Source organism: Chanodichthys erythropterus, chromosome 21, assembly GCF_024489055.1.
Source record: "Chanodichthys erythropterus isolate Z2021 chromosome 21, ASM2448905v1, whole genome shotgun sequence".
Taxonomy (NCBI): domain Eukaryota; kingdom Metazoa; phylum Chordata; class Actinopteri; order Cypriniformes; family Xenocyprididae; genus Chanodichthys; species Chanodichthys erythropterus.
This window is the reverse complement of record NC_090241.1, coordinates 1135295-1147718: the sequence shown is the minus strand read 5'-3', so window position 1 is coordinate 1147718 and position 12424 is coordinate 1135295. Positions and strand designations below refer to the sequence as shown.

The 12424-nt window shown below is 38.4% G+C and overlaps 1 protein-coding gene across 1 annotated transcript; it reads right to left on the bottom strand.

Annotated features, from left to right (window-relative positions):
- Window positions 1–1444: 1444 nt before the first annotated feature.
- On the bottom strand, window positions 1445–12322 carry LOC137011440 (uncharacterized). Its single transcript, XM_067374286.1, has 7 exons — window positions 12205–12322; window positions 9424–9527; window positions 8290–8401; window positions 7956–8043; window positions 7724–7826; window positions 2108–2235; window positions 1445–1839 (listed from the first exon to the last, which is right to left on the bottom strand). The coding sequence occupies exons 2-7, from the start codon at window positions 9491–9493 to the stop codon at window positions 1579–1581; spliced, it is 762 nt and encodes a 253-aa protein (XP_067230387.1). The 5' UTR covers window positions 9494–9527; window positions 12205–12322; the 3' UTR covers window positions 1445–1578.
- Between the last annotated feature and the right edge of the window lie 102 nt (window positions 12323–12424).

Below are 12424 nucleotides of genomic sequence, written 5' to 3'. Positions count from 1 at the left end.
CCAATAAATACCTGCAATTGGACCTACCCTGTTTGTCTTCGTGTGTGCCGTGACAATATCTGCCAGCCCTGACCCTCTGCCTGTTCCTTGCTGTACCTGTTAGCTGTTATCTGACCCCTGCCTGTACGACCACGCTCACCTTTTAATAAAGCTGCATTTGGATCTTACTCTGAGTCCCACCTTCGTTACACTGTGTTTCTGCTTGTTCATACACAAAAATACAAATGAATGTTACAAATGAATAAACAACTATATCCTGTCTCATATAGGCTACTGATAATTTATCAATAATGTTATTTATTTAATGATATATTACAGATTACACTTTTGCAGAATGTGCCACAGTTGTGGAGTTCTTGCATTTGACCAGCGGATGTCGCTAGCGTGTCACTGCTCCGCTGCTTTGCGCATGCGTAGATGTTTCTCATTATTACGAGAAAGTGTCTCGTTATTATAAGAAACTAAGTCATTGGAGAAAGTTTCTCATTATTATGATAAGTCATTATTACGAGAAAGTGTTTTGTTATTATGAGATGTTAAGTCATTATTACGAGAAATTTTCTTATCACTTATCTTATCTTTCACTTATCCCAGACTAATTGAAAAGCGTTAGTGTTGAGCCCTGACATGTTAAACCAGCGCTAAAATCCTGATTTATAATCGAGACATTGTCTGACAAAATCACAATACACATAAGATAAAGACAAATTTGCTGTGATTTTGGCTATATGTACACGTAAAATGATCACGCAGGTTAGAAGCAATAGTATCTATTTTATTTGTTCTCTGACAGAGCATACATACGCTGCTCCGCTCAGCCACTCACTGAATAGCAGACGCAGAGAGAGAGGTAAAAGCAAGCAAAATCTTGCATTTGTGCGGCAGTACCGGTGGGTTTTGGAAGCTAGATCAGGTAAACAAGTATTGTGTGCTTTCTTGGAAAAAATACATATCGCAAAAGGGGTCTGAATAATCGCTAAGTTGGCAACACTGATGCAGCCTTCTTTCTACAGGTCCCAAAGCGCCGCTGTCCAAAACGGCGTTCAGACAATTTTGCACCAGCCGGAGGCAATTACCAAACTGGTTCCACGTGTGAATACCTACTTATTTTGCGACAGCAAATCAAAGTTATTAATTATGCTACATTCAATTTAAACTGGTAGTATTATTTTTATTATTTATGTAGTATTGTAAGGGTGGAATTCCTACAGGGCTTCAGGCTGTAAGGTTTGCCGAGTGACTAAAGAAACTTTATCAGCAAGATGGTAGAATACTGTACATTTCTTGTCTATTACCACCCACTGCAACTTATACCAACGACGGAAATAAGCGCAGTTATAATATCAAAATACGTGGGAGAGCGTTGCTATAGTGTGACAATATTGTATTGCAATAGGGAGCACATTAATGTTAATACTAAATCAAAACTAGCACATCATTTGTAATTGAAAGGGTTTAATGACAATATCTGATTATGGTTACACTTAAAATAATCACAAAATAGATGTATGAGGGGAGGGGAGAGGGGAGGGGAGAGGAGAGGAGAGGGGAGCGTTACAGTTGATGAGTGTTACAGTCTCACAGCACAGGAATGTTTTTCTCCACACACAGCTGAGTGTCAGTGGAGTCGGACAGGTGTGTGTCACCTGGTGTGGGTCGTGTGGGGGGAAGCTGGCCCACTTCAGACGTCCAGTTGTACTCTTTACTCCAGTCGCTCCAGATGGCGTTGGGCAGATATTGAAGCTTGACCCTGACCCTGATCACATACTGCTGGTGTAAGAACAAGTGCTCCTCTGGAAGCTCTTCTTGAGTTTTGTAAGTCGTCCATGGCTTCGTGTCCTACACAGACATGGACAGAATGAAGCATTTCTACTGTGATTTACACTGACAAGAGAGAAGCCGCATTACACAGTGAGCTTTTAATCTGCACATCATCTAAAGATCTTCTGTTTTTAACCATTACAGCTTTTTTTAAAATTGCTTGCACACTAAAGTACTAGAAACACTCTTAGTAACTCATGTATCTGGAGCTGTAGTTTTTAAGAAATCTTGTGTAAAGCAACTGCCAAAAACACTTTCTTGTTGTAAATAAGGTTGACATGCTCACCGTCCAGCTCTGAGCAGTTGATCTGTATTGGACCTCATACTCAGGATCAAGTGGAGGTGTGAAACTGATACTCCAAGAAACATTGAGCCCGCGAACTTCCACTATCTGAGGAGGAGCCACTTTCACCACTGAAACACAACACACCACCCAATGTCAGACAATAATTGCTCAAGTAAGACATACTCATGGATCAACATATTTTGTTGATCGTGGAACAACATCCCTGCCCAAGAACATAGTCCTAACCCTTTCCGTACTACTAACCCTAACTTATGCCTACAGTCAGAGGGAAATGAAAGGTGAATGTCACTGATGTAGGAGCGCCTGACCCTGGTTTTGAAGGTGCCATAGAATGCTTTTTCACAAGATGTAATATAAGTTTAAGGTGTCCACTGAATGTGTCTGTGAAGTCTCAGCTCAAAATACCCCATAGATTTTTTTTAATTCATTTTTTTAACTGCCTATTTTGGGGCATAATTAGAAATGCGCCAAATCTTGAAATGCTTGCGCTCCCCGTCCCCAAGCTTGCTACTCTATAATACATTGCATAAACAAAGTTCTGAATGAATCTGAGGCTGTGCTCCATGGCTAACGGCTAATGCTACACTGTTGGAGAGATTTATAAAGAATGAAGTTGTGTTTATGAATTATACAGACTGCAAGTGTTTAATAATGAAAATAACGACATGGTTCTTGTCTCCATGAATACAGTATGGAATACACGATGGTAACTTTAACCACATTTAACAGTACATTAGCTAACATGCTAATGAAACATTTAGAAAGATGATTTAAATATTACTAAAAATATCATGATATCATGGATCATGTCAGTTATTATTGCTCCATCTGCCATTTTTCGCTATTGTTCTTGCTTGCTTACCTAGTCTGATGATTCAGCTGTGCACAGATCCAGACATCTAATTTGGATCCATCAGTTTTTGCTCATTATAGACCTATCTCAAAACTCCTATTTCTATCCAAACTATTGGAGAAAGTTGTTTTTTGACAATTGAATTCATTTTTAGATTTACATGGTATTCACGAAGTGTTTCAGTTTGGTTTTAAAGCACTACACAGTACAGAAACTGCACTGTTGAAGGTTTTTAATGACTTACTACTTGTCACTGACTCTGGTGACTGTGCTATCTTAATTTTATTAGACCTTTCGGCTGCATTTGATACAGTTGACCATAATATCTTGATTTCACGGCTAGAACAATGTTTTGGTATTAAGGGTACTGCATTGGAATGGTTTAAATCCTATTTGGCTGAAAGAATTTTTTCAGTTCATCTTGGAGACTATGTCTCCTTAACTGCTGCATTCACATGCAATGTTCCCTCTGGTGCGTTCACACCGGACGCGAATGAAGCGGTAAGCGCGAGTGATTTACATGTTAAGTCAATGCAAAGACGCGAATTGACATCCTGCGGCGCGATTCGCGCGAATGAAGGAATGCGGATTCGGGCGTTTGACGCGCTTAACGCGTTATTCGCGCGAATCGCGCAAGTTGAAAAATCTGAACTTTGGCGAATTTCTGCGATGCGTTAACCAATCAGGAGCTTGCTCTAGTAGTGACGTGACATAGCGAGCTGAGGCAGAAATTCGAAACAACAATGGAGGACAAAATCATCGTCGCTGTACATCTTCATACATTTATAGAAACATAAATAAAAAGGATCGTGTTTGAAAGAAAGTGAGTGAGGAGGTCGGACAATCTGATAAGTCTTTACTCAATTTGAGCTATATATATATATATATATATATATATATATATATATATATATATATATATATATATATATATATATATATCATGGGCGTTTCCTCCGAGTAAGCAAGGGAGGCAGTGCCTCCTCAAAAACAATAGGATGAGAAAATAATCCATATTACATATAAAACAACACAAATATAACAAATTATGACATTAAAAAGAGCGCAAGGCATGCGTATTTCTTAAGGAACACTGCCCAACAGCGACACCCGTAGGTAAAGTTACACAGAGGATGCTTTACAGTCTATGGAGTCATGCCTCCCTTTCCTCTCATAGGAATCCATAGAAAATCATCAGAACCCCGGCGTGCGGTGGGTTTTGTGGGGGGTAATTGAGAATGAATGGGGGAAAGTCACGTGAGAGGAGGCATTAGGCTTGTTTGAGATGAGCAAATTCTGCGCAGAATCGATCAACGGTGATCACCGCGAGATGCATGCCGGTTAGAAATGTGTCCGAGGGTGGTCCGCCTTGCTCTGATGTCATGCTGACGTGTGTCAAAAACCTCTTGCGAGGGCGAGGCGGACGTGTCGGATTCTGCAGTCGAGCGCAGTTCCTCTCCACAGACTGCGCTGACCAAAAGCACGATGGGAAACGACTTGATGACGACACAGCTTAAAGCTTATTGGTTTAAACAACCGTGATGTATTGATCTCTTTTAAAATGTTTGATTTTGAAACACTAATACCATGATTTTATGCGTATAAATTATGTGTGAATATTCCAAAAGTCTCTGAGAGTGCGATCTTTCTGTGGGTTATGTGATTGTTATCATATTTATAAAAATATATAAAAACATGTCTGTAATTAAAATAAAAATGATTGATACACACATCCTTCGAATGGAAATAAATATCAAGTACTTTGGGTGTATTTTTCATTATGTTTATTTTAATTTAAAAGCAACAGAACGTAAATTACATCCAGTTTATCAGCAACACAGCGCACGAGTGTGAATCCCGCGATATCCGCCTTTGATCTCGCAGGTGTCTGATGCACTCCGAGAACGGAGAATTGTCCATTTTGCCTGCACTTTTTTCACTCCTCCCCTCACTGCAGCCGCCTACTCTCGGCTGAACTTAAGGCGAGGCCAGGCGCATCTCAAACAAGCCTAATGTCTCCATCGTGCAATCTTTGGATAAAAGTGGTTATGATTGGATATGATTGGTTTGTGCGATAAATCCCGCCTCTCGTTGACGTGCGCTTCAGGTTTGACTGAACAAATAATGGCGTCAATCGGAAGACTAATTGAAAAGTAAACAGATCACCCAGTTAGATATCACCGTTTTATGTCACGTCAAAATCAAACTTGAAATGGACTAAAATCATGATGAATGCGGGTTTTTTTAGTGCAAATTAGTTTGGTGAAATTAAAAATACAATTCGTGTGTGACAGACGGTGTTTACGGAGCATGACTGATGATCCAAAATATTCTAGGTTGACAATTAAAAAGAAAAACCACAATAAACAAATAAAATATATTGTTTAAATTATTATTGCCTTTAGTTATTATTTTGGAATGAATGTAGAAATGTTTAAAACACTAACTTGATGAGATTGACTTGGTTTTGATAAATAGAACATTAGGCTACATTGTTAATGTAAAATTACAAAATAGAATTGTATTTGGTTTCTTTTTTTTTTTTTTTTTTTTGATGTACTGTAAAGTAATGTTCATTTAACAAGGAAGATGTGTCAACTTTAAGAGTAATGCACATGAATTTACAATGATTCATAAAAAAAAAAAAAAAAATGTGCCTCATTTCAGAACACCACTGCACGCCGCTGATTATATATATATATATATATATATATATTTTAAGACTACAAGCCAACTAAAGTCGACCAATTGAGCTTATTCGCTGTAATTTACAATTATTTCCCCACTGACAAGTTGTGTTTATTCAGAGGAATTGTGCAGAAAGCAGTGGGAGATTCTGGGACACTATAGAGTTAGAACCGCTATAGAGTTGTCGCTATAGAGTTAGAACCGGTGAATGCGGTTTACAGGTTTCATAGAAAGAACGATTGAGCGCGTGTGAGCTGGCTGGCCCTGAGCCAAATCAGTCGCGGTAAGAATGTTTGCGGACTAAATAGCTCAATACGAGAGGCAACGCGAAACGAAAAGAAATGTGAAATAAAACGTCATGTTTTAATGAAAAGTGGCGGAAATAACAGATGATGGGCACAGAATGAACAAAACTCTGAGACATTTTGTAACGAAGGGAGACTCACAGGCAGGGATCCAAATGCAGCATTTATTAAAGTTAAGCGTGGTCATACAGGCAGGGTAAACCAGGGGCAAACAGGAACAGCAGAGGGTAGACAGAATCGTAATCCAGGAACAGGCAGAGGTCAGGACTGGCAGATAATATACGCAGGTCGGTATACAAAGCAAGGGTCAGAGGTAGGCAGCACAGGATCGTCAAACAGGAAACAGGCAGAAACGGCAACAGACAGGCAGACAGAATAATAACGCTCAGAATTGCACACTGGGGAAACAAGACTTCGCGGTGAGGTGGTGTGTGTATGAGTCTTTTATAGTCCAGGTAATGTGTGGCAGCTGGGTGTGGTGATTAGTGTGGAGTGATTGTGAAGTGAGTGCAGGTGATGAGCAATGGAGGATCATGGGAAATGTAGTCTGGGATGTGACAGGAACAGACATGATCGTGACACATTTACAATCACACCCACCACAGGTGTAGCTTCCAAACTCAAAATACATCAGTGATATACCTCAGTTTAAATAGATTTTGTGTGGTGGTTGTGGTGCTGTGGGTTTCAGGGATGTTCAGATAACTATAAAAAAGTTAACGTTCACTTTTCTTAAAAATATTTAGCTATCAGATCTGTTTAAATGCTTCAGTTTGTTTTCGCTTTATAATATATTAATACAAATGGAAGCATTTAAACTGATATAATACTGTATATCAGTTTAAATACTTAAATATTATATTATATTTAAAAAAAAAAAAAAAAAAAACATCATTGTAACTGCTTATATTATATTATTATAAAGAACTGAACTGTCCTGCAGGAGGACAGAAATTATTTTTTAATAGAATTTCTTGATAAAGACTGGTACATCAAGGGTCAAATAAAATAGAAATGGCACATTAAAGTTAAATGTTATGGTTGCATGATAAAACCATTTGTGTGTGTGTGTGTGTTTACATTCATTGTACAGGTCTGATGAAAGTATGTTTTTGCTCAAGTGGCCAAAATATGCGCTCAACAAAGAAAAGTTTTTCTCAGCGAGAAAAAACATTAGTGGGCACATTGGTCACATGTGGAGTCCCCCAAGGCACCATTTTGGGGCCTATTCTGTTATCCCTGTATATGCTCCCTTTGACATTCCTCTTGGAATGTTTTCATCAAAAACCTTAATTTATTTTCCACTGAAGAAAGAAAGACATGAACATCTTTGATGACATGGAGATGAGTAAATTATCAGGACATTTTCATTTAAGTCAAATAATATTTAGTTTTACTATGGCAAAATTTTATGTTTCATTTACTATTTCTTTGTAATTTCTTGTAGCAATTTCTGAGTGAAAATTGTTTTTACATAAAATTGTTTTTAATGTACACTGGAAAAAAAAAAGGCAAATTGCCCGGATTTTTCTTGCCATTGAAGGACCTTAATCCTTTCTTAAAATAACATTTTTTTCTTATTGTGAAGAACATTTTAATATTCTAAAGAACTTTTTTTCCACTCTAAAGAACCTTTTGTACAATGGAACGGTTCAGTGATTTTCTTCATGGAATGTTTAAGAGTGTACGCTCTACTGCTCCAGATGATTGTGTGAATCGTGTGTTTGTGAGATTTTATATCTGACTCACCACTGTTTTCTGCTTCATGCTTTTCAATTTTAACTAAAGGTTTTGGGTACCCTTCACAAGTAACTTCTCCATGAATTAAGGACCATGGCATTATTAAATACTTCTGCAGCAGAAGAGAAAGAAACAATCTATAAGACGTGTCACATGTTTTTAACTCAATGCATCAGTGTTGGATGATCAACAAGACATCAAATCTGCAGTTTAACATGTCATAAACACATGGCTCAATCACCTTTTTTTCATAAAAAACGATGGTGGCAGTGCGAATGTGAGGCTGGGTTGGGTCAGCTGACATCTGCACTTTCCTTACATTTTTCTGTCTGAAATCAAAGGCACAGAAAAATGTTTATTAAAAATTTATTTCCCACAAACTAATCAACTAATCATTCATCAGTAGAATTACCAGAGCAGAGCATAAAAACACTTCTGCCCTTTAGAAATGAGAGAATGTACTGAAAATGAGGTGAAACATTCCTGCTAAATGTTCATCAGTTCTGGATCATTGTGCAAAATAAAGGCTGATTGTTTAATGACACATTAAATACATTATAAACTGTTTGCCTTACTCGTTATCAACCGTTAAACTAATGAAACATCTGGTCTCGGGTCTGATGTTCAGTTCTGAAGTGTTCCAAACACACATGAAGCAGCTGTGAAAATCATTATGACAATCCAGACCTGAAAAAAAGAGCAACATCTGATCTGAGCAACACAACCTTCATCAAGTGAATGAAAAACACACACTTTATTAAATCTAAACTGGGTCATTGCTTAGACACTGATCAGGCATAACATTATGAGCACCTTCCTAATATTGTGTTGGTCCCCTTTTGCTGCCAAAACAGCCCTGACCCGTGGAGGCATGGACTCTTCTAGACCCCTGAAGGTGTGCTGTGGTATCTGCACCAAGATGTTAGCAGCAGATCCTTTAAGTCCTGTAAGTTGTGAGGTGGATCCTCCATGGATCGGACTTGTTTGTTCAGCACATCCCACAGATGCTCGATTCGATTGAGATCTGGGGAATTTGGAGGCCGAGTCAACACCTCAAACTCATTGTTGTGCTCCTCAAACCATTCCTGAACCATTTTTGTGCATTATCCTGCTGAAAGAGCCACAGCCACCAGGGAATACCGTTTCCATGAAAGGCTGTACATGGTCTGAACAATGCTTAGGTAGGTGGTACGTGTCACAGTAACATCCACATGGATGGCAGGACCCAAGGTTTCCCAGCAGAACATTGCCCAAAGCATCACACTGCCTCCTCTGGCTCGCCTTCTTCCCATAGTGCATCCTGGTGCCATGTGTTCCCCAGGTAAGAGACGCACACGCACCCGGCCATCCACGTGATGTAGAAGAAAACATAATGGCCACCTTCTTCCATTGCTCCGTGGTCCAGTTCTGGTGTCACGTGTCACTGTTGGCTCTTTCGGCGGTGGACAGGGGTCAGCATCACCCTGACTGGTCTGCAGCTCTGCAGCTCCATACGCAACAAACTGATGCACTGTGTATTCTGACACCTTTCTATCAGACCAACATTAACTTCTGGAGCAGTTTGAGCTACAGATGAAATCATCAGTGTTATTCACTTCAGCTGTCAGTGCTCATAATGTCATGCCTGATACAGCTCTCTAAACCTAACACAAAACTCTTTAACTGAATGATTATTTTTTTTTACAAATATAACAATAAGTAGTTCTTACCTTGATCAGCAAGAGCTGTGTATAAGAATGACATCATCATCATCATCATCATCATGGTCAGAATCTGCATGATGCCGTTTTCCTCCCAGCATACGTTTAGAAATCTGAGAGAGAGAGAGAGACTTGATTACATTCAGATTGATGCTCATTTTGTCGCCAGACGCACAGAAGACAGCATGACAAATAAAGTATCTGCGTTCTTTTTCCTCCCCCAAACTCTCACACTCGACACAGTATGAACGGATTTCAGCATCACGTCTTTCCTGTAGTGCTGACGGGAACACGGCTGAACGCGCACACGCTCGCCTGCTTCCGAGCGACCACATGGAGGAGCGCGACAGATGCGATCATTAACAATGAGTGCTTTTGAAAGTTGCTGTGAACTATTTTCAACCTCTTTTCCTCCTGCTTGAATGAACCATAAATTATAAAATGGAGAAATGAAGGACTCCAAGGCAGGGGCGCAGCTAAGGTGGGGAAGTTAGGACGATTCTAAGGGCACACGCACTTTTGGGGGCCCCCAGAGATCGGTTTTATTAGTAGTAACAGTCAGTGCTCGAAGTGGGCCGGTGCGCGGCACTCTGAACGCCCACACCGAAACGTATAATCAGACGACTATGACTATTAATTACTTGTACATCGCGCATTCGGAGCTTTTATAAGCTTTACGAACTGAACGGATCAGTTGTCTGCGCAATATGACTGTGATTGAAGCCCAGTTGTTTAATTTTGCATGAGTGGCGCGCAAATCACCGTCAGCGCGTTCACCAGCGCGCTCCAAATGTGTTAATATTTGCACGAGCCGTTCATGCGACGCTGATGATAAAATGTGCAACCTATTTGGATTCTATTGAGGATAGGCATGTGACGGTATCAAATTTTCATGTTGCGATTAATTGATGAAGCTTTTATCACGGTATACGGTATTATCACGATATTAAAATAAGTTGCAAAACAATTTTTGTCATAGTTTAACATGTTTAAGAACTCTTTTTGTAATAAAACAAAAACAACTCTGACTGAAATTTTCAAACAGATTAAAATGCAAAAGAATTAAGCTATAAAGAACAACAGAGCAACAGCTACATTTGTTACAGAAAGTGATATTTTTTGTTAATGTTAGTTTAGAAACACAACTGATCATTGTTAGTTTTATTTCGGGTCCATTAAATAAGTTGTTTTGATTTAAGTAATGTTATTAAACTAAGAAATTAACATTAATTAATAATATTAATGCTAAAAAAGTATTTTTATTGTCAGTTTAGTGATAATGAATTAACATGTTAACTAATGAAGCTGTATGTTTTCAAAGTTTTACTAAACAATAACAAATAATCAGAACATTTCTAATCATTAGGGCATGTTGTAGTCCAGATTAAAATATAAAAATTTTTAGGTTTGAAAATAAATATCCTTAAGTCTTCAGTATTTGGTGCTGTGATGAACAACACTAAGATTGTTTGCACGGTTTCCGTGGTAACCGCTGCACGCTACTGTTCCATCAGCGCCCTCTGCTGTCAGAGAGTGAACGCGCACTTTCATTCAACTCGTCTCCTTCACTGGTTCCGCCATGTGCTTCTCGTGCACGTTGGGATTGTTTTTGTCCTTTTGACGCAAAATACAGCGGTGTTGTGCATTTTATACGATTGATGGGTAAAGTATTCTTAATTGTCTTATAAAAAAATAATAATTGGTAATAAATTATTATTTACGGTATTCTGAGGTGCCCACGATTACAATATCGTGCATATTCATTATCGCGATTTATTGCATTACCGAATATCGGCACAAGTCTAATTGAGGATAGTAAAACGCTACGGAGAAAGTCGAACATGATCTAAAACAGCCACTAAAATGTCTGATGAAACATCATCCTGAAGCTTTTTAAACTCATGAAGACCACATTTACTAGAATCATGTTCTACTGTATTTATTGTGGCACATTTTGATTAGTTGTAGAATTTATAATAGATAAATTATTATTAATAATTTTTAATTATTAATAGATAAATTATTAATTATTAATCTTTGTTCATGTTCATTTCAACATTTACTAATACATTATTAACATTAGTTAATGCACCGTGAACTAACATGAACAAACAATGAACAGCTGTATTTTCATTAACTAACGCTAACGAAGATTAGTAAATACAGTAACAAATGTACTGCTCGTGGTGAGTTCATGTTAGTTAATACATTAACTAATGTTTAACTAATGAACCTTATTGTAAAGTGTTACCAGATAATCTGATAATCTAGAATCGATTTTTCACTAAAGATTTATATTACATCTGTGGCATGTTGTAGCTATAGTTTCTAAACTGTGTTGCTATTTTTCATAACAAATGCTATGAAAAGAAAGAAAGAAAAAATGGTCTTACCTGTAATTATATCCTTATTGTAACAAATGCTACACTCTAAAAAATGCTGGGTTGTTTCAACCCAAATTTGGGTCAAATATGGACAAACCCAACCGTGGGGTTAAAAAATGCATTTAAAAATTTAACCCAATGGTTGGGTTTGTCCATTTTTGACCCAAACTTGGGTTGAAACAACCCAGCATTTTTTAGAGTGTATAGTTAACAATTGCAAGAACTGTTATTTTAAGGCCGAGTCATGATTTCTCTTGTTTGTCAGGCGTCGTTCCTTTGCTGTAGTCAACTAGTCATCAACTAGACTTATCTTTATTGAGAATTTTCAATGGTTTATCGCAAACAATAAGATATCGCCCATCACTAGTGTATAGAGACTCAAAGTGAATAAAAGCATGTTACGTACATGTGATGAGCGGAGATGGTCCCAGGCGCTGAGCTTCACGATCTCACTTCACTCATGTTCCAGTCAGTGAGCGTTGGCATACACACGTCAGGGTTAAAGAACAGATAGCAGCCCTTCCTGTCACACACACACCCACCCACACACACACATGTTTGTTTTTGTGAATTGACTTTCTATAGGCCGCAATGCATTTTATAGTGTACAAACCGTACTTTCTATC

Coding starts and splice junctions, on each gene's coding strand:
- LOC137011440 (XM_067374286.1), bottom strand. CDS start 9,493: ATGCAGATTCTGACCATGATGATGATGATGATGATGATGTCATTCTTA. Junction 8,402..9,423: donor CACAGCTCTTGCTGATCAAG/GTAAGAACTACT, acceptor TCTTTTTTTCAG/GTCTGGATTGTCATAATGAT. Junction 8,044..8,289: donor AGTTTAACGGTTGATAACGA/GTAAGGCAAACA, acceptor CTTTGATTTCAG/ACAGAAAAATGTAAGGAAAG.